General features: G+C 39.2%; 1 protein-coding gene across 14 annotated transcripts in view; it reads right to left on the bottom strand.

Moving 5' to 3' along the window:
- The window catches only part of INPP4A (inositol polyphosphate-4-phosphatase type I A), a 111,382-nt gene that overhangs the window by 33,703 nt on the left and 55,702 nt on the right, over window positions 1-21,977 (bottom strand). For 9 of the 14 annotated variants that reach the window (XM_071430849.1, XM_071430854.1, XM_071430848.1 and 6 more), the window contains 13 exons: window positions 14,872-14,931; window positions 12,311-12,529; window positions 11,445-11,489; window positions 9,874-9,992; window positions 9,642-9,758; window positions 8,570-8,649; window positions 8,029-8,182; window positions 7,060-7,150; window positions 6,244-6,391; window positions 3,240-3,370; window positions 2,769-2,873; window positions 1,875-1,983; window positions 227-244 (listed from right to left, as the gene is read on the bottom strand). In XM_071430849.1, coding sequence (XP_071286950.1) covers window positions 227-244; window positions 1,875-1,983; window positions 2,769-2,873; window positions 3,240-3,370; window positions 6,244-6,391; window positions 7,060-7,150; window positions 8,029-8,182; window positions 8,570-8,649; window positions 9,642-9,758; window positions 9,874-9,992; window positions 11,445-11,489; window positions 12,311-12,416 — 1,223 coding nt within the window. In that variant the 5' untranslated portion in view covers window positions 12,417-12,529; window positions 14,872-14,931. The remainder of the gene's footprint in view (window positions 1-226; window positions 245-1,874; window positions 1,984-2,768; window positions 2,874-3,239; window positions 3,371-6,243; window positions 6,392-7,059; window positions 7,151-8,028; window positions 8,183-8,569; window positions 8,650-9,641; window positions 9,759-9,873; window positions 9,993-11,444; window positions 11,490-12,310; window positions 12,530-14,871; window positions 14,932-21,977) is intronic. The other 5 variants (XM_071430857.1, XM_071430860.1, XM_071430859.1 and 2 more) reach the window with 3 other exon arrangements.

Here is a 21,977-nt window from a genome sequence, read left to right as displayed (position 1 = left end):
GCTGTTCATTGCAAACAAACATTGCAGATGAAATGAAGTTCATTCACACATCATGTTCTACAAAGCAGCTACAATTACTTAGAGCACAATTAGGGATGCCATGATGCATGACATTAAAAAGCCCTGCACACTTTAAAACACACCAGATTTTTGCCAAACAAAAGGAAAATAAAACAACCCAGAGAACAGAAACCCTCTATAGAACTCTCAGAAACAGAAAACTCACCAACACTCCTCATAACTGCTACAAAAACAAAAAACCAAAATAAAATTAGCAGATTGTTAGCAAATACCAAAAGCAGAAACAAAACAAAGTATGATTGGGGAAATAACTTATTTGAGTCATTTTTTCAATAAGGTGGGTATGTGAAGTTGTAAGCAAAAAAACACAGATTGCCAGATGACCATGAGTTGATCTGGGGAAATGCTGTGAATGCACCAAGCACAGTTATGCCAATGAAAGAAGAAGGGACTGAATGTAACAATGAAACTGAGGAGATGGATCTCAGTTCTACTATACTGGCTTTTTTGATAACAGAGATGTATTTAAAATGAATGCTGTTCTTCAAATGTTGAACCTGCAGTTTTCATGGACCCAGAAGGAACAGTTCTGAAAAGCTTAGAGGAAAAGTACTGGACAGAAATTAAACTCTCCAGTCAACTTAATTATTGGGTGAGGGGAAGAAGAACAAATCCACATGGGAAATTAGCTATTGCAGGAGCAAGAACCACTTCAGTGGCTACGCTGACAGAAGGAGGTTATTTCAAAGAGCAATAGTGGTATCAAAAGAACAGAAAGGGTGAGCCTGGCATACCAGTGTTCCTTAATTTTACAGTTTCCTCTAGTCCTGTCCTACTGCACCCTGTCAGCCTGAATAATTACACTAGGTGCTTTTGCACCAATCTTTCTATCAGTACATATCTGACTGACATTCACAAGATGCTGCTATTCATTTCTCTACAGCCAAAATTAATCCTGCAGTTGATTCCCACGTCATTCCCTTGTCCTATCAGCTCCAAATCCTACTAATCCTTTCTTTGGAAGGGCATTATCAAGGTCTCCCTTTCCCTGACTACAACAACTCCTTGTCCTGCTGCTCCTGTGTCTTAAATGCTCCATACAGTAGCAGAAGCAATGCAGACCCTGCAGCACTCTCCCTTCTCTGGGAGCTAGAGTGGGTGCCATGTTAGCAAATGTGACCTTCCCAGCTTCTGCAATTCCTACATCTCATACATCCACACTTCCACAGAGGTCACTGGGCAGTCCCTGTAGACCCCATTGGGGTCAAGTATCCTGCCTGTAGGGCAGAGGCCAAATTCAGAGGCCAAATCTGTGCATAAACCTTAGGCAATGCAGGAAAGCCTCCAGCAATAGTTTCAGAACTAAATCCATTTTGTCAACAAGGAATTTACTAATCAGGCACAGCAGGTTCCTACTAAAGAGAGTTCAGCAACAGGACCTGGAAGCTATGAGAGGGGTGAAAGTCTCCTGAAAAGAATGGGCTGAAGCATGATGTAGTGCAGCTGAAGATGTTCAGCAAATGTTCTGACCCATAGTTAGGCAGAACCCAAACTAACACCTAAAAAAACTAAATTAAATGAATCAACAAGTATTCAGAAAAATTAAAGTTTTCATGAAAAGACTCTTAGAAAGAGCCTGTCAGTAAACAAATAAACACAGTAATATAAGGAAAAAACTGTTTTCCCTCTCCTTCCTTGGAAAAAAAATGCACAGAAAAATATTCAATTAAAAATATTGTATAGTAGTACTATTGAATGAAATAAAAACAGAATGGAATGATTTTCCAAATAACTGAGCATGGACCAGGAGGAAAAGGCACAATAATAGCTGACACAATAGTATTTCTACTTACTGTTTCTTTGCCTCTTCAAATTTATGCAGTTTTTTCCTCAAGCCACCTGATTTAAAGCCTTGACAATGAGCTGCTGGTGCTCCTATGGTGACTATGTCGTAGTTCTGATCTGGGATGGACAAAAAGGACTTACAAATGAAAACCTGTCATCTTTAACGTGGACAAACAATTGTGTAAGCTCAAAATCTTTTCTGAAAGTAATTTCTGGAAAACTTTGCCAAGGTTTGAAAGACATGGAAAACTAAGTTGTTCTAGAGGCCCTGGAAATCCATCAAATACTTTTTCAGGTGAAAGACCCATACATGAATGCAGGTCCTTTGTTTCTTAATCTAGAAGATGGACTGTGAAAAAGAAGTATTGAACACTGGTCTGTATACAAAGCTTGCCATTACTGGAATCCCTCACATGGACACAAGTGTGTGTTCATGGTCACAGGGAATTACTGCTAAAAGAAGGGAAAGCCCATGTTATTTACGATGAAACAAGCTTGATGTGAAAAAATGTGATTTTGCATAGCCATACACGTTGATTCTGGAGAAAAAGCACACAAGCTTAACAAGAAACAACAGTCAGAACCTTTTTTATTCTACTGCAATTCAGAATGTCTGGAAGGGACGCAGCAGCTAAACCCAACTCTAGTACAAAGGCTAACTTGTGCCACCTAGAGTTCAGTTAACTCCAGAACCTAGTTTTGCCACCTGTAAAACAGCAATAATTATACTTCCATCTTTTCTTTTGTAAAGAGATTTGGAATCTGAGGATAGAAGGTGTTACAAAAATGCCAAGTAGCACTACTACAGTAGTTTGTAGAAACTTGGCTGTATGGTTGACAATGGAAATAAAAAGAAGTGGAGAGAAAAGTAACGAGACCAGTGAAGAAAGAGAAACTAATACCTGATCCTCCATCATCCTGGACTCTCATCCTCTGTATATGTAAATTTGTCGGAACAAACTCCAGTTTCTTATCAGCTTTCAAGCTACTGGCTTTAAATGAAGGACCTGAGAAATGCAAGACAAAAGTAAGCATAAAACTCTTCTCCTTGTGCCTATGCTAAAACATTCAAGAAGCTTTATTCATCATTTGCTATGTGCTGAAAGTAAAGCAGAGAAAATTAAAAAGAAAAAACAAACCAAAATTTTTCTGTTACTGTTCAAGCCTTGTCCTCTGCTTTCAGAGTTAGATAACAGGACAAACAGAATGGACAAATATTCCCCGGTAATTAGCAAACTCACAATAATTATTAATAAAGACAAAAAATATAATAGCATTGTTTACTCATCATAAAGCATTCTGGATTCCCAATTTCAGAGAAGCACTAACAACCCTGGTAGAGAAGAATCACGTTTTTATAAAAAAAAAATCACCTTTATACTGGTGCAGGTCAGTCAGATTTTCCTGGTAAGTTAAAATAATTGTTTGGTACTGTGTAACTATTTGTCGACGAAGGCTTTCCCAACAAGGAGACAGTTCTCCCAATTCTTCTAGTTCACAAACCCTGGGGGGGAAAAAAATGGGGAGGGAGGGAAAGAGAGGTATTTATGTCCATAGTCCACTTGACCAAGAATGAGTTTCACATCTTATCAACAAAACACCATCCTCAGCTGACACACTCTCAATTTACCATGTCTGAGCTACTCACCAGACTGGAAACAACACATATCCCAAACACACATCACAAGCACATCTCAGAGCACAGTCTGAGCACTACTGTGAGGTAAACTGCTTCCTCACAGGCAGAATATACTGTACTTCCCCCAGGAGTCTCAGGTGTTGATCATAAGCAGAACTTCCCACCTTTCTGCAGGAGCTCTCCAACTATGTGAGGATTGGTGATTGATGGGAACTGTCTTGTGTCAAGTGACTTGGGACAATGAGGACCTTTTAAGGACACTTTACTGAACTGTGGTGGCTCTTTAATTAAAAACTCTGACAGAGGTTAGGTGGGATATTAGCACCAATCTGATGTTAGGTCCAAGGAGTATATTCACTGGTAAGGTAGGTACACAACAGTTTTCAAGGCCAGGGAAAGCCTAAGAAGTGTAAGCAATAAGGGTTTGGAGAGACTGCAAGCATTAAGCATTAAGGGTTTGGAGAGACTGAAGATGAGCCAAAAAAACCGTCATCTAAAATTCAGGATTTTGGGCACTCAGGGTAGAATAAAGGAGGATTGGACATCCACAGATATAAACAGGAAAACCCCTTGTACCCCAACTGCCAGGTTTCCAGTCACACATGGCAATCCTCTGTTACATTCTGTTCCCCAGCAGTGCTGCTGAGAAAATACTCAGTGTATTTCACGTCACATTTGTATTACTCTCTTCTTGGATTAGTGTATTATTTGGAATAAAGGAAGAAAGGGGAAAAAATAAACAAGTCAACACCAGACTAAATTCAACAGCACATTACCCCGGAAAAGGTAGAACAATCATCTGTCAAAAGGATCCAGCACTTCTTTTTGCAATTCTCTCAATATTCCTAATTCCATAGTTTTAACCAATTGTCTGTGTATAATTTAAGACAGCATTTCACAGAGCAATTCCCACTCCACAGTACTTTGGATATTATCAAAAAGAACTAAATTTCCAAGAAAAACATCAGATTGCTTTGCCAACAGGCAACAGCATAAAGTATATTTATCAGTGACCTAGATAAAGACACTTCCAGTTTCATCATAAAACTTGCTTTCTGCATAAGATGCTATTATGATTACCTTGTCAAACTCCCTGCTCAAAACCAGCCATGCATCTGAGCCCTGGTCTTCCTGAAGTAAATTCACAGCTTACCACTTCAAGTTTACTTGTTTGTCCCTTAGAGCCAAGACAGCAAGGAATATGGATGCCATAAATAAATAGGCAGTCAAAATGCCACACCCCCCAGTAGATGTTTTCTTTCAAAGGGCATTGGCCCAGAAGAGTTTTATCTAAGAGACAGCAGTTGTGATTATCCAAGGACGTTTTAAAAGTCACCAGGATGTGAAGACAGAAACAGCTGTGCTTGTGTAGCTGTCTGTCATTCCTCTGGGCTGCAGCACTGAGAATGGAGAACAGAGCACTTGGTCAAATTTGAGTGACTCTGTGAATACAAAGTGTGATTGTGCACATTATTGAGGGTCACCTCAACTGAGCAGAGACAAGGGAGCCTTTTTCAGTAATTACACAAAGGCCTATTTACCTCTGAGCCACACTACCCAGTGGACATATACAAGGTCATATTAACAATCACCTGGGCTGTTATTAACCTGTACCTGTTTACAACAGGCATCCACCAATCTTTGCATGATTTTAGCAAGAGCCTCTGAACAGTCACAATTCATGGCCAAGGCCTCTAACTTCATTGTCTATAGTCTTACTGAAAGACACATCTTTTTGCTCATTCACCCTGAATTCTCCTTATCTTCAAGTCCTTAACCTATATCCATAATACATGGCATCTTATGGATAAGCTTCCCCACTCTTTATTATTATGGTTGTATCTAATAATGAATAGGTGCTTTTAAATCCTACTGTGAGGAAAGCTGTAGAGAAACAAAGATGCAAAATAAAAAACAAATACCTCATGACTAAATGTGCAATGGCATACCCCTAGCCTGCTCCACCAAGGTTTTAGTAGGATGGCTGAACAAGATAGAGCATTCAATTTGTAGAATCTAAGCACACACCACTAAAAACATAATATCAGAAAGTTCAGATACTCAATGAGCTTTCCCATGAATTACAAAAAGTCTCTGCCGTCTTCCTCTGAGAGTTTGTCATTTTTACAAAATATGAAAATACCTACAATGAATAGATTAACCCATGATTTTATTTCACAATATTCTGAAGGAACTGAAATTCCTAATATACAATAACGAGAACACCAGTTAGTATTAATAAAGGTCAGACTTAGTTAAGGTCTATAGGATTGGATTAAAATACAGTCAAAATAAAAGCTCAATACTCAAAAACACAGCTAAAATGCTTTAACATTCCAATCTTGGCCTTTACAAAGAGTATATAAAACATTACATTTGCAAACCACAGCCTACAAATGTAGGGAAGAAACAATCATAAAGGAGTATGTTGCCTGGAAGAAAGTTAATTGCTCCAAAAAGAAGCAAATTTAGACTAAACCTACAAAATGCTTAACAGATTTCCTTCTCCCTCCCACCTCCTAAAATGAGGCCATGTCATTACTGTACTACAGCATTTCATTTTACTTGCTTTTATTCTGTTTTGTTTTCCAGTCAAAACTACTCTTCTGACTCTCAAAGCCATTTCTTATCTCACTGAGTAGTCAGTGCATTAACACAGATATATTTATGCCTTTGTAACTCAGTAACAGCCACATCACTGCTGTATTACTGCACATGTAAACTATCCCAAAACTCACCTTGCTGCATCTTCCTCTAGAAGCAGCTTCACAAATTGTCTAGGGATGTGCAGTGACAGGATGCTCTCTGCCATCTGCTCCAAGATTCTCAAGTGGTTTCCATCGGTGGTTGGGAAACGATACATTCGGCAAATGGCACCACCAAACACTAAAAAATTAAAACCATGTTATTTAAGCCTAGGGTCTGACTTAAAAGTGTACAAAGTCTCTTCTTTCTTAAAGTAAATGGCTTCAGTTCACTATGCTGAAACACCCTGCTGTAAAGATCTGGTTTAAGCAGGCATCAGTCTACCTTTTGCACGCATGGTCATTCTGCAATGGCCATTCTTCAAGTGTTTGCAGGAAAAGCCTCCACTCCAAATGACCTACTACACTGCTAAAGAAGCTAAATTAAATATATATTCACCTTTTAAAATGCCCTTTTTTTGTCTATGTACTGTGGATTTTCCTCTCACGCAATCATTTGCTGGAAAACTAACTCTTCCGCAAGATTCTTTCTGTAAAGCAATTTGCTTTCCTCTGACCCTCTCCTCACCCAGCAACAATTGTTTAGGAATAGACTATGAAATTGCATGGAAAATGTTATATTACAGTCAATCTAATGGCAAGAGTTTGCTTCTGCTGTTTTTACAGTACAGAATAGTGCATATGATAAAATGATTTATTCTGGTATGACCCTCAAAGGACTGCTCAATCAGCAGCCTGTTCCTATTCAAATGAAACATCTGCTGAAATGCCCTGGGGCCACAGGCACACAGGGAAGATTAGCTTTTACTGATACCTAAAGCTTACTTGTTACAGCCCAGGGCAACTTACCAGATTTCAGTAGTGCATCCTTCCGCAATGAAGCATATTTGGATCTGATTCCTAAGGATTCTGTTAAACTTTCATCAACTGGCAACACAGTCTGAACAAAAAAAACCCAAGAAAAATCAGAAATTGTAAAGAATGAAACATCAGTGCCCAAACAATATGCAGTGATGACCTATCAGAAAGACTTCAAAGAAATATTAAACTCCACACATGCTTTAAATAAATATTCTAATATTTCTCCTGTGGATAAGAAATATTGCAGGCTGGAATCCTAAGCATTCCTATTTACTTCTACTGCACAGTTCAAAATGCCACAAAAATTTTCATCCAGCCTTTCAATTACTTATGCTAGCACAGCTCCAGAGTCCTTGCAGGTACTGCATCAATAGGCACAAACAGATCTGGAGGATAAAAAGGGATTCTAATGCACACTGTGAATATAATACACATATAAGAGTTCAATGATCATCAAAATACTCAAAACACAAGCCTTACAGAATTAAATATATGTCTAGGCTGAGAAAGTACTGCAAGCATCTGCTCTCAAACAATTCTAGGAATTCCTTAGCATCTTCATTACAGATTTGCTGAATGGTATCTTTCAATCCACAATGTGAAATAAAATACCACATGTCTCTGAAACTGCTTATCCATGCACCAAATGCACCAATGAACAGTACCAAAAGCCTCTTCCAAAGAAGAACATGAATACTTGATACTAAAGCTTAACCATTTAAAATTAAAATGTTTTTTCCCAAGACTTTTAACCCCACACATGAGAACCAAGAGCTCTGCAAATCTCAAAATGGCTTCATCACCATTAGGTGATGCTCCTTACAGTATTTTGAAAATGCAAAGCACTAGTAAATATTAAGATGGACAGGAAAGTTGATGGCAGATGTCAGCTTAGCTTATTTCAATGCTGGCAATAAATCTGCATTCTTCTGAATTTGGTCCAATGCTCATACTCACCCTTCCATTAATTGTATCAGGTGACCTTGTCACTGGAGGCCTTTGGTCAGATTTTTCCTCCATCTGCCATCCAATAACTGTGATGTTACCAACACGGTCACTTTCAGCCGACCTGCAACAAATACTCTGCGTTGAGATTTTTTTGGAGGAGGACCTGTTCATCAACAAGGAAACACTTATAAAAGGCTATTAATCTTCAAACTTCAATAACAGTTTAAACAGGAAGCTTTTCAACTTCATTTGGAATAATTTTATAATGGGTTAGTCCAACAGAAGAACATTCCCCTTATTCCACAAGGATGCTGCATGGAATGAAGGCAGCCTAGGTAGCGCTCTGTGCTCAGCTTATACATTTCAGGGTAACATGACAATGAGAAGAAATGCATGTATTCACACATTTTGATAACCAGAATATACTTGATATCAAAACAAGGGAGTTTAATTAAGTCCATTTCAACTTAGCCATGACATAAGAGGTTTTCATCTCATCTTAACCATGTTTTGAAGCATTAACAGTTAAAAGAAGGAAAATACTACAAACCTTAGTGTTATGTGCAACCTGTGGTACTTCTCCTGAAGAAGATCCTTTACAGTGAACGTCCCAGAACCCAACAAATACATCTGAAAGAAGATGAATTCCAGAATTTTATTCACCTTTACAGTGAGCAAAGGCTTTGACCACAGCACTGAAGTGCAAAATACATACTAGTCCAGGAGCAAAACCATAACTAAATATGCCATATACAACTAATTAAAATCTCTTAAAATTTAATATATTTGATAATTTCTACAAGTTTTTCTTCTACTGGAGGACAATATGCATTTTTGTTTCTCTAGGATATACATGGAGGCACCTCAGTATATATGAGCTTAGGTCAAGCAATTCAGGAACATGAAAGCAATGGCTGAACAGGGCTCAGGCTGCATCCTTGACCCAAATTTGTCTCCTTGTGAAGAACTTACTTCCTCTGGGGGTGTTAATTTTTCCCTAGAGTTTCCCTATGAAGCACTGAACAGAGAGGGCTAGCTCTGCTGCCCCTGAGGAAGCCATGGAAGAGCAGATACATTGGGCCTGAAACAGTATTCTGGACAACAGTGGGAGAATAAAAGGCCTGTATTCCCCAAAAATCCAAGTAGCAATATGGGAGTGCTGACACTGAAAGGTTTTTTTTCAGTAAAGGAACAAACCTTATCCCCGAACAAAATCTAATGTATCAGTGATTCCCAGAATTTAGATGTTCTGTTCCAAAGGAACGTTTCATTCTGGCATCTTGGCACAGGCTAGAAGCCTCAGTCAGGGATGTTAGATCCTATTCACTATCTAGTTCACTAAAAATGTCCACAATATAGGAGCACAAGTGACAGGACCTTTTTTATTTAAATCCATGGTTTCCAAAGTTGCTGCAGACAAGCCTTATTTGAGAAAAGTGGCAATGCTTCTCACTCTGCCAAGCCAATCTCATTTGTTCCTCCTTTCGCTACCCATCTTGCTTTCTGTATGATCAGTGCTGCTATCTCTTTGTTTTCTTCCACAGAAGTTACTAATTGTATCTCTTTCCCTCTCATTTCCTTGCTCCACTGACTGGGTAGACAACAGAATAAAGCAAACTTACTGTTCCCTGAGATCTATCTTTGACGTCATACACGGAGAGTTTGATTTGTGTCATTTGATTGATAAGAGAGTCTTGGAAAAAGGCAATGCTGCTTAGAAAGATAGGATTACTTGTTCCCTGTAATCATAAACAAAAAGCCAAAAGTTAATGCAAGGTGATATTTGTTAGGGAAGAAATGATTCCTGTGTTAGCTTTGATTTTAAATGTAATCTAGAAGTACCTGAGCACTCACCTCAATAATTTCTGTCTGTGCATGCTTCGTCCAGAATGCCTGGGGAGGCGTAGTTACACTCACTGCTACAAAACTATTTGGTTTTCGATCTAGCGATGGAGTTAGCAGCTCACTGCAAGCTTAGGTATGCAACAGATAAATACATTTAGATTCAGGATCTTTTTCATGTTGCTGTAAGACTCTACATTTTTATAAAACCACATTATAAACCCTGAGCAATCAAACCACAAAGGGCTTCATATTCATTCTATCACCACACTATAAAAGCAGACATCACCCAACTTTGTGCACGCAAACAGTAAACATGCAATCAGCTCAGTCTGGCTCCAAGCTCTGCAGCTGCAATTTAAACTTGTTCTCTTCTAATACATGCCTATCCACCCCTTGGCAAGCTCATCCTAGGAGCCCACATGCAGGTTTTCCCCTGGGAATCTCATGACCTGGCTGCATTTGATTTGAAGTCACGCTCCATTAAGCCCATTATCAAATGGCATTTGCCCAGGGACAACCAACAGAAGTGCCTGAACATTGATCAAGCAGCACTGCTGAGGAAAACCAGCTTGTAATTGCAAGATGACAGCAATTTATTTCCTCTAAAATGTTACTGTGAGTTTAACTGCTGGGAAAAGGACTATGGTGAGTAGGAAACAATTTCCAAAAATTTCCATAAGTGACCCTAAACAACTACATTAAACTTCAGAGCCAAATTCTATCTGGCTAGATACAGGTAGCTACAGTGTGGTCCAACTCAGCTTCAGCTACATGCAGGAAGTTAATTCTGAAATTTAGCTAAACAGCTTTGTAATTCTAGACATTTTTAATTTATCTGAAAATAATTGAAATACCTCATTCAGCTCTGAGAATGCTTGTTAAGATTATTATTCATAACACAATTACACACAACTGATAAAATTTTCTAATTTTACATTTGCCTACTGTTAAGAGCATAACCTTTCAAATAATAGTCCACTATTAAGCCAAAAAAACCATCCTGCAGTTGAAAATGTGGACTGAATTTTCATAAGAAAACATTTTTCACTTAAAGAATAAGTGAGGTGAGTCAATGCACAAGCTTCTTGTCCAAATTCAACCATCTCACAATTCAGGTGACTTCTACATCTTGCATTATCACTTGACAGCAAAAACCCCAGGAAAGAAGTTAGGTGTAATTCACAAGTCTTAGAAACCATTCTGCCCTAAAATGGTGTTTCCAGCAAATCTTCAGTTAACTGCTGGTTAACCGACAGTGAAGGGAGTTTCACTGCAACTTCACATAAACAAAGTAAACAACAACAACAACAACAATAATAATCACATAGTAAACATTAAAAATTTTGGAAGACCGATTTTTTTGTTACAGACTTCTAGAAACTCCACAAAATGAAACTGCTGGCTGCTTATCAAAAGATACTGTACAAGCAGCACAAAAACTGTACCACATCTCCATAAAAATCGGAGCAAAGTTGCAAACCTTACTATATGAAATGCGCTTCAAAATCAACACTTACAAAACCCCACACATATTCAACAGCATGCATTATCAAAACTAGCATGAAAATCACTAAGCCTACCTAAACTGAACTCTAAAATTGGCTCATCTGGATCCTGAATGTTTCCTGTAAAACAGAAAAATTACCACAAGATTAGACAATTCACATCACTGTCATGTGAATTCTTTCCTGAAGTTGCAATCACACAGAGAAAGAAACTACATTTTATACAAAAAGTATTTTTCTTTAATTCAGTGAGCCATGACTGGTATCTAAAACATTTATCTGGTAATCCTTGGTATCTAATAATTATTTGGAAAATCTGGGATGATCTCAGTTTATAAAACATATTAAAATATGTAAACCTATATGAGATTATATGCAATATGGGAATAGTAAATGCTTAATCTCAATAGAAAACAGCAGGATTAAAGCCTGAGCCACTACTAACTCCAAATTATTAAATCTGTGGTAGTTAATAGGACAAAATTTAGAAGTACCTGTCTCTCTCACTAATGAAAGCAAGCCTCTGAGGGTTAGAATCCTAATTTAATAACCATAAAAGATAAGAGAGACAAGCCTCAGCTCCCTGAACTCTTTTGAAAATTTTATACAATGTAAATCAAGGAGGTTGCCAAGACTCTTCCTAGACCGTGACATTATTTTGTAATTTTCTCCCCATTGCTTATTTTTGAGTGACAAATATAACTACAAAAAATCTAACTTAATTTTTTTAATCCCCCTCTGATTTCAATGTTTTGTCTATTTTAAAAGTAGCAAATTCAAGATTTTTAGAATTTTTTAGCATAATTCCTTTATCTCATTACCTCCAGATAACCAGACAGATCTAAATCTTCGAGCAATTAAAAGAAAAAAAACCAACATTAGCACAAGGCAGATTCTGGAAGAAGCAGCAAAAGAGCAGTAGCTGCCAGGAAGGTACAAACCTGTTAGAGAAAGGCCAACCATGTCAGAGGTGACATCAATGGTGGAGGCCCTCTGCACAGTGCGGGACTTGGCACCATGGCGGGGGCTGTGTTCCCTTGCTGTCATTTTCTCATGAAGAGCCCTTCTCTTCTTGCTGCTTGGCTTTACTGATGTTTGTCTCACAGAGTAGCAGAGTGCAGCAGGTTGTATCCAATTGCTATTCCTCTAACATTACCATGCTAAGCAACAGAGAAAGCAAAAACATACACCAAAATTTTAGGCCACTATCAGCTACTGTTATTTTCAACTGCAGCAAATCTACTGCCATAAAATTATCTCAGGTCATTCAAATAAAATGCTCAAGGCAGATCCAATGCATAGTAACTCCATTTGAATGAACTCTACATCTACAGAATTTTACAGCAAATTGTTGAAAACTGGACCATGTGCAAGAAAGCTTTTCTGTCAGAGAATGGGGATTGAGAGAGACATGCTAACAAACCAGCTGCTCTTCTCCTTTGTCTAAGTGATTAAACCATCCTTAATGAAGTTTCCTGGTTTCTACTCCCTGGGGAGCACAAGTAAATTTGTCAGATGGGGCCTCTGTCTGCAGAGGAAGCACTAGGGATAAGGACAAAGGGACAACAGGTTGGTGGAATGCAGAACAAAAGGGCAGGAAATGTTGTCAGTGTCAGCACACTGCGCTGTTCTAGGCTCTACTGCCATGAGAAAGGGATAATGAAAACTATAAATAAAGCCTACTGGGCCAGAGAGAGGTTGAAATTCTGGGATGGTGGTGGAAAGAAAAAGCAAAAAGGGATGCCTGCTGATGTGGCAGACAGCAGCATTGGTGCTTTTCCTCCACTTTTTTGGACTACAGACATCCATGACAGTCCCTCCCCTCACAATGCCTATGAAGTGAAAATTACAGTAGGAAAGAAAGCCTACAGAAAATTTGGTTATGATTTTGAATGTGAATGTTCCTTCAATCAACTGTGCTAGCACTGCAGTTATGGAACTTTTTTATTTGTTTCATAATCTTATGACAAACTCTATAGCAAGTAAGGAGTAAAATCTAATAAACCTGAAAAGTACTAATAAAGTAACTAACACCTTCCCAGAAGTCTGTCATTCATTCTACAAAACATTTGAACCACACTGCAAAATGGGAGAGTATTTCTTTTCCTTTTAGGTTGATGGGCCTAACAATGAGCAAGATGCATTCTAATCAAACAAAGTACCTAGCTTACATTTTGTTCTAAAACACCACTTTAAATCTGTCAGAAGGCCTCCAAAGGAACATTGAACCTGCTTAACTTAAGTCTCTGAATTTAATTAGTCAGCATACGCCTCTGGAGGATTTCAAAAGAATCTTTCTCTCTCTATGGGGTACTCAAGCTTCTTAACTATCACTGCTTCACTGGACACCAAAAATTCAAATGCAAGTTAAGCATGTAAGACAACTGAACTGAACACAGCCTGGACATCTACATCAGCTTAGAAATTAGATTTTAAATGAGGAGCTCATTCTAGGGAGGAAATTTGGACTTTGCCTACATAATAAGCCAGTCTGTTACCACTCAGAAGTAAGAATTTGATTCAAGTCAGGTTTATATAATATGGCATAAGTCAATTCCAAATGGGAAAAAAATTTTCTTTTGAATGGAAGAAGCAGAAATTGAGATCTCTGAACATCGCACCCCAAAGCTCTAAAACTCAGTGACTGTGTATAAAAACAACACTCTGCCTATATATATAATTTCTGACAGTCAAATATTAAAGTAGGCAGATTTTCAATGCATATTGAATAGTTGAGGTTGGATAAATTCTGGAGTTTACCTAATCCAACCCCTTTGCTTGAAGGAAGCTTCTCAGGACACTGTCCAGTTGGTTTTGGACAAGAATTGGACAAGGTCTTTCGGACAAGACCTCTCTAACCAAACTGGTTGTTCCAAGGTTTGATCACACACAGTAAAAAAAGCTTTATTCTATTTATTAATGTTTAAGTGGTAGTGAATAATCAACCTTTCTCAAATAGTACTGAATGTCCTAGTATTTATTCAAATAAAACTTCCATCAAAATTCTTTGACAGTTTCCAAGGCTTTCCATTCTCCTATTTTTTTCCCTTCCTTCAGCAATAGGTTTTCCTTGGTTTGTTCTTTATATAATGTGATGTTTAACAGTCTGTAAATTTATTAAACCTAACTGCCTGATGAAAAGACCTACAAAATGTACTTGCAGAGATTAAGACAGGATGCCATAGGCCCTTCCCCCAAAATCTACAAATAACATATTAGAGAATTACTGACATGTTCACCAAGGTACAGGTCAGACAGCAATTAGACTTAAGAGCCTGGCTGCTTTTAAGTTTAAATCTCTGCAATCCTTAAAAAGGGTCAATCCTTGATAAGTTACAAGAGGGTCAGGTATGTAATTTGTTTTGAAGCTATTTGTATTTAAATATTACTGGGTGTAATAGTTTTCCAAGGTTCTCTAAGACCTCAACGATTCATTTAAATTGCAATATTAATTTATCATCTAATGACACATCTTTACTTTACTTGCAAGGATCATACTTACAGAGGGCTCTTTTCCTCATGAGGGGGGGGATTTTGTATATCATATCAGTTAAATCCACATCTAAAAAAATAAACAAAATAATCATCATAACTGCATCATCTTTTTATACTGCATACATCACAACCAGTGGGCAGGTACCATTCTCAGATTAATCCATTCTCAGAATTAACTGTAAATGTAACTTCTGATTACCAGTGCTCACAATAAAGTTTACTGAAAAGAAAAAGATTGTATGATCCTCTACTGGACCTCATAGAGCTTTAGTCATGGCAATACCCAGCCAGAGCAGGAGCACAAACAAATAAGCTTATGCTGAAAAGGATGACTTCAGGTCAGCATTTGGTGAGTGGGTAGAACGGCTGTAAGAAATATATGTAAACATGTTTACCAAAAGGCTTGTTGCTATTAAGAAGGAATGTATATGATATGTTGAGTTTAAGACAGCATTTGTTACTATGCTTGCTTTTCTACAGCTAAACTTTCAAAACGTTGTTGTTTGGAAGAGTTCTAACTGTTACTGTCACGAGAGAAGATTCTGTGTCAAAATACAGAAGTTCAAAAGATCAGGATGTAGGTCTCTTACTCCACTGGGTGAAAATACTATGTGAGGGAGGCTTCTACAAGCAGGTGGCAATGTAAAAGCAAATTATTCTTAAGCTTACTACAGGTTAAATGAAGACTTACATTTGATAATGCCACCATCTCATTCAAGTACATTTATATTAAAAGATCTTTTAAGATCTCCAATTTATCCCATATTGCAGTAAAAGATATTAGTAATTCCAGTCTCAGTTTCTTGCTTTAATCACCAGCCCTACCAATTATCCAAGACTACTTTAGAATTTTACTTGAGCTCTTATCACTTACAGAAAGATATTATCTCACCTAAAGAACATGGGAGGCAGGTGTCTGATCTCACCACTCAGGTTCTCTGTGCAGTCAGTGGTGAAACATAGGCACTTCCAGAGAACAAGTCACTCTTTGCCAAGGTAGGTGGGATGAGTCACCCCATGGAGATACCTCTCTCTAATTATAAAAATTATTTAGATGACTCACTTAGCCCTGCTGCAGCTGGGCAAACTGGATCCCTCCCACAGCTGTGCTAGCTCAGGCAGGGGTGAGTTCCCTTTACTCAGTGCATAACCAAACAACAGGTGCTCTGATCCCTCTCCTGAAGGACAACTGCTTCAACAATTACAACCTCATGATCATGTTTTTGAGAAAAACCAAAGGAAGTAGCATTCTTACCAAATTAAAGGTAGTATTAAGAGATCACATAGTTTCCTTAGATGGGATCTATCCTTAAATGGATAGTTTCCAAAGACTGGTACCACTCCAGCAGACAACAATGCCAAGGCTGATGTAATTCATGTTGAAGCAACTTCTCCTGAAGATGGCAGGATTTATCTACACATAGCCTTGGCTTCACTCTTACTAAGATGGCAGACAGTGGATGTTGGCAAGTTGTGCAGCTTTGCACTACATGAAGCTTTGCTGCAAGCCCAGTTTTCAACAGAAACATGAGAGTCTGTTGTTGACCTCCAGGATTGGTAAAGGCCAGATCCACAGTTCAGAAAAGGCTTCTGAACAAGCCTCCCTTCTCTTATGTGAATGTTTGTCACTCTATTAGCACAAAAGTGTATGACCTGGAGAAAGGATCTTCATCTGATGTTACTTCTGCCCTGCTACCCCCAGACCTGCCAGTTAGCTGTGGAAAGTAAATGCCATCCTGCTCAGGTACATGACCTTGCGTCTTCTGGGACTGAAACTTTGGGACGTTTCATCTCGCTCTGCTTGCAAGATCTCAAGCAAAAATGATGATCATCTCAGCCCCAGAATAAACCCCTGATGATTAGTTTGTACAACAGCAAGTTAATATTCTCCTCATCTCACCAACTATTTTGGTAAAGTGCTTTGGTCTGTTCCCTTCTTGAAAAAAAAAATCTCCTACTGAACTACCCCTTGAAATAAACATGTGAGGTAAGATTAAACCTTACTTCAGCCTAACATCTACTTTTTTGACACTCCTTACACAACTGCAGAAAACAGGATTTTTCCAATTCACACATCAATAACAGGAGAAAGAGGATACTCCAATGTCCAATGACTGACTGAATCAAAGTCTGCTTTGAGATTGTACTTTTCTACAGCCATAGTGCTCTAGGCTTATGGCATTGGATCAGGTAAAGAGGCATACCAAAGGAAAAAATGCAACAGCAGTGGAAGGCTAAATGCTACTGATATTTCTACATGAAGAGAGTAATAGACAAAAAGGGAGAGTGTGACAGTTTCCTCAATGCTTTTAAAAAAAATCCCACAGATGTAATCCTACTGAAAGTTTACCATCATCTCCAAGAGAGGGTGAAAAAGCAGTTGTGGGTTACTTACTGCATTGCAATCAGTTTTAGAGTCTCAAGGCTCTCCAGACTGTAAGGACCATTCCCTGAACCTTAACAATTAAGGTTCTTGTTCCTGAAAAATCCATTTTGAAACATCAAGGGGGCTCCTTCAGCCAACTGCATTCTTCAAACAACATCTTCATCAATATTGTCTCTGATTGAAAATGTTTTAACAATACACAAAATCAGAAAAGTGAATACTGCCTGAAACAGTATTTTGGATCTACAGCATGGCCTGGTTTCCAACTAACATTCTATTAACCATATAAATATGGACAAAATAATGGAAAGGAAGAAATGTCTGATTATGCTAAGTTATGAACATGTTGCCTTTTGTGTAAGAGCACCCATCTCTAGTATAACTAGCATGCAGGGAGTGTTTTATTATTTATTTATTACCTCCAACAATAGAAAACCTTGGTAGTGAAACTAGAAACGTGTTGGCTCAAACCCATTCTTTCAGCAATTCCAGCAACCCACCTCCAACACCTGTTTCAAAGATGATGCAAGGAACTTTATTAGGATCTGAGGTGAAGGTCTGGATCAACCCTACCACTGATGGGTGCAGAGGCAGCCCAAGAACAGAGCATCAGCTCAAAGGACAGCAGCTCCCAGCTAAACCCTGCTAAGACCTTCTCCAATTAAGAGCTATTTTCTTTACAGTCTGACATGCACTTCACTCTTCTGTCTCATTTAATGAGAAACTCAATGTCCTGAATCTCACACAGATCAAAACAGGAAAAGTCAAAGCCATGAATTTGGCACCTTGAGTCAGATCCTTCCAGCCAAACTCACAGAGGCAGCAACACAGACTATGTCTACTGCACATCCATGGATTGACAACAGTTTCAGTTCATTCATTCCATGATCTATGATTCCATGAGAAGGCAAAAGAATGCAAGTGATGGCAGCACCCAATATGAAGCTTTGCCTCCCACTGACATTATTTCCCCACAAAGACACACTGGGCAGGTGCCAGCTCCACAAAGAGGCTCTATCTCCCCCTTCAGTCTGCTTCCTAAGTCTAGGTTCCCCTCATCATCTGGTTAAACGTCCCCTTCTCCCAGAACCTTGATTAACAAAGACAAAAATATTAAGTTTGGCCTGAAGTATCTTCTTGTCACTCTCTGAGGATTCCCGGAGGATTCTGAGTAAGTGAGTAACCACAGCAAAAGAGGGAAAAGTCTTCCACAAGAGAATGAAATCAACTAACACAAGATGTAACAAAGGCACTTGTGCAATGTGGAAATCCCTGAATGCAAACTTCCAGTGATATTTAGATAAAAGGGCATTTCAGCACCAGGAAGTGGCTTGTTTTCTTTTTGCTTTCCTGTCCACAGATCCCACTTAGTTGCAGATAAGTTTTTAAGTCACAAAATTTATTCACGATCCTTCCCCACTATGAACTTCAGTAAACTCAAATAATCTAAAAACCCAGTTTTACCTCTTCAATATATTTTAGTACTTTTAACAGGAAACTGCAATTTAGGGCCACTTAGTTTTCTATGCAAATTAAAAATATTTGTCTGTATTCACAACAGAAATACAAATAGCATTCTTTTTAATGAGATACTGTTTTAATTTCACTTGTCATTACAATGTTTTTATTCCTTTAGTGCTTCTAGGAGCACAAAAATACACACATCCAGAGGTGGAAGCAAGCATTTGTAACACACACATCTGTTAGCTAAAAAGGAAAAAGCACAGCTCTGTTTCACTTTGTAGAGCAGCTTTTATCAAGCTGAACACAGTCCAATGCCATGGAAAATGCTAAGTTTTGCTACAGGGGAGTTTGAAAACCAACCCTCTCAGGCTCCTCTGTCACTTTACCAGCAGAAACTGAAACAGCTTACAAGTGGTCTTTACCCCAAATTAACCTTTACCCTCGTCACAAGAAATGTGCTGGGCACTTTGTGGTAAAGTTTCCTGTGCATGGAATGAGTTCTCTCCTCCTGACCTGGGGTTCTCACACTGCCTACACAGACATGAGAAGCCCATGAGAACAGGGGACATATTTTCTGTTGAGGAGTCTGGACTGGAAATACTTCTCTGAGTTTGAGAACACCTGCCTCTCTTAGAGCAGTCTTCCATCATAACCATGAAGGTAACAATGCAGAAACACACTGTTCTAGCTGGAAAAAACAAACTCCCTCTCTGAGCTCCTCCTGCTGCAATGAAGAGTGAGGCAGGGGAACAAAGGCAGGAAAAAAACCCAATGAAACAAAACAAATCAAATAAACAAACAAGCCCACAAAAAACCCCAAGCAACCCCCCAAAACACAGAAAAAAAAAAAGGAAAAAACTCAAACCCAAACCAAACAACCCCCAAACCCATAAATAAATAAACAAATAAAAGCAAACAAAGATAAAACAAAACAAAAACCACAAACAAATCCAAACCCCAACACTTTATGACCTGAAATGGAGATGAACCAGACACACATAACATTTGCTAAAGATTTCATACTGCTGTTGTTTACAGATCAATGGCATTAACATATTCTCCCTCATACAGGCAATGAGAGGGGGACCACAGACAAGACAGAGGGATAAAAGCACTGAAACAAGATCTGTAATAAGAAGTTTTGGTCAAGTTTGGATTACAACCAAACATCTAGGGAACTATCTGATCTACCTACCTATAATATTCATCCACTCCACAGACTAATGTAGCACTAATTAAAGTCAGTGTATACTGAGCAAAACAACCCAGGAATTACAGTGCAGTGACAGCACTGTCCTCTCTGTGTGTGATGGAATCTGTCATCCTGCTCTGAAATCAGTGAGCTTCACCTCGGCAACAGGACTGCACCTCAGAGTCACAGGGGAAACTTTATTTTCCTGACACTTCATTTTTCCATATGGAAGGAATAGTCCATTAGGTCACAGGCACAGCAAAAAAATCTCTCCAGCACTCTTCATTTCCACATGGCATTGTTCTGACTCCCTGTGATTCTCACACTTACTATTTTAAATGTTTATATAAAGGAAAAATACACAACAGCACCTAAAGACAAACCAGCAATGCACAAATTTTTTCTCTAACATACGTGCTTTAAATAAGATATAACTGACTCAGAATTTGAAACAGTATCAAGTATTTAGAAAATTAAAAATAAATGTTAGTGTAGGAGTAATATTCCACAAAGTTTATTACTAAGATTTAGGCAGCTAGCAAAACTGGAGTCCTAAGCTACTAATGCAAATCTGCTGGTGCATATTTCTCCATCAACACTTGTTTTGTACTCCTGAACTGTGTTTTGTTCATGTGTTTCTGATCGTGTAACTTTTTTTCTTACAGAGTACATGCCTACGCTATGCCTAATGGCCACAACACTATATACATATTTAATTTTTTTTTTTCTGTCTTTTTTTTTCTGCTGCTTTCATTTCGTCTTCCTGGAAAATAAAATTATTTGTTTGCTTACAGTGACCTTTCTAAATCAATGGGACAGAGTGTTGCTGCAGGCCAAGATTCTGACTGCATTGCTCTTCCCTGCATTTCTTTCTGGAGTCACGTGAACAAGTGGTGGGATGCTGGCAGTGTGAAGCATGAGCCTCTAACTCCTCAGAGGCCAACAACAGTCCATGCTTCCCACCACTGTTCCCGTTCCAACGCCTCGCTGGAACAGCCTCCCAGTGAAAGGAATCCTTTTTAATGCCAGTACTACCCTGTGGGGAAACAGTAAGATCACCCTGTAACATACAATGGAGGGGGTGTGCTGAGTTGGTTTCCTGCCAAATTCTCAAAATAGATTCCTTGACAAAATAGATTCCTTGACAGGAGGCCTGTCACTAGTGGTGTCCCCCAAGGTTCAGTTCTGGTCCCACTGCTGTGTAATTTATTCATTAAGGATTTGGATGAAGGGGCAGATGCCTCCTCAGCAAGTTCTAGTGACACAAAGCTGGGAGAAGTGGCTGATACCACAGAGTGCTGTGCAGCCCTTGGGAAAGACCTCGACAGGTTGGAGGGACGGGCAGAGAAGAACCATTTGAAATTCAAGGAAAGCAAATGCAGAGTCCTGCACCTTGTGAAGAATAAATCCAGGCACCAGCACAGGCTGGGGGTTCACCTGCTGGAAGGCAGCTCTGCAGAGAAGGACCAGGGGGTCCTGGTGGACAACAAGCTGTCCATGAGAAAGCAATGTGCTTTTGGGGCCAAGAAGGTCAATGGTGTCCTGGGGACCACCAGGAAGAGCACTGGCAGCAAGTCAATGGAGGTGGTCCTGCCTCTCTGCTCAGCCCTGGCGAGGCCACATCTGGAGTGCTGTGCCCAGTTCTGGGCTCCTCGGTGCCAGAGAGACATGGGGCTCCTGGAGCAAGCCCAGGGAGAGCAATAAAGGTGATTAAGAGACTGGAGCACCTCTCCTATGAGGGAAGGCTGAGAAGGCTTGGCTTGTTCAGCCTTGAGAAGAGACTGAGAGGGGACATCAATATATACAAGTATCTGAAGGGAGGGTGTGAAGAGGATGGAGCCAGGCCCTTCTTGTTGGTGCCAAGCAAAACATGACACAATGGGTAGAAACTGATGCCCAGGAAGGTCCACCTGAAAAAATGAGGAAGAAGTTCTTTACTGTGCAGGTGACTGAGCACTGGAACAGACTGTCCAGAGAGGGTGTGGAGTCTCCCTCACTGGGAATATTCAAGAACTGTCTGGACACAATTCTGTGCCATGTGCTCTGGGATGACCCTGCCTGAACAGGAGGT

The sequence above is a fragment of the Agelaius tricolor genome, unplaced genomic scaffold, assembly GCF_023055355.1.
Source record: "Agelaius tricolor isolate 1412-34295 unplaced genomic scaffold, bAgeTri1.0.p SCAF_7, whole genome shotgun sequence".
In the NCBI taxonomy this organism is placed as follows: Eukaryota; Metazoa; Chordata; class Aves; order Passeriformes; family Icteridae; genus Agelaius; species Agelaius tricolor.
The sequence above is the reverse complement of the archived record's forward strand: the minus strand, read 5'-3'. Positions and strand labels throughout refer to the sequence as shown.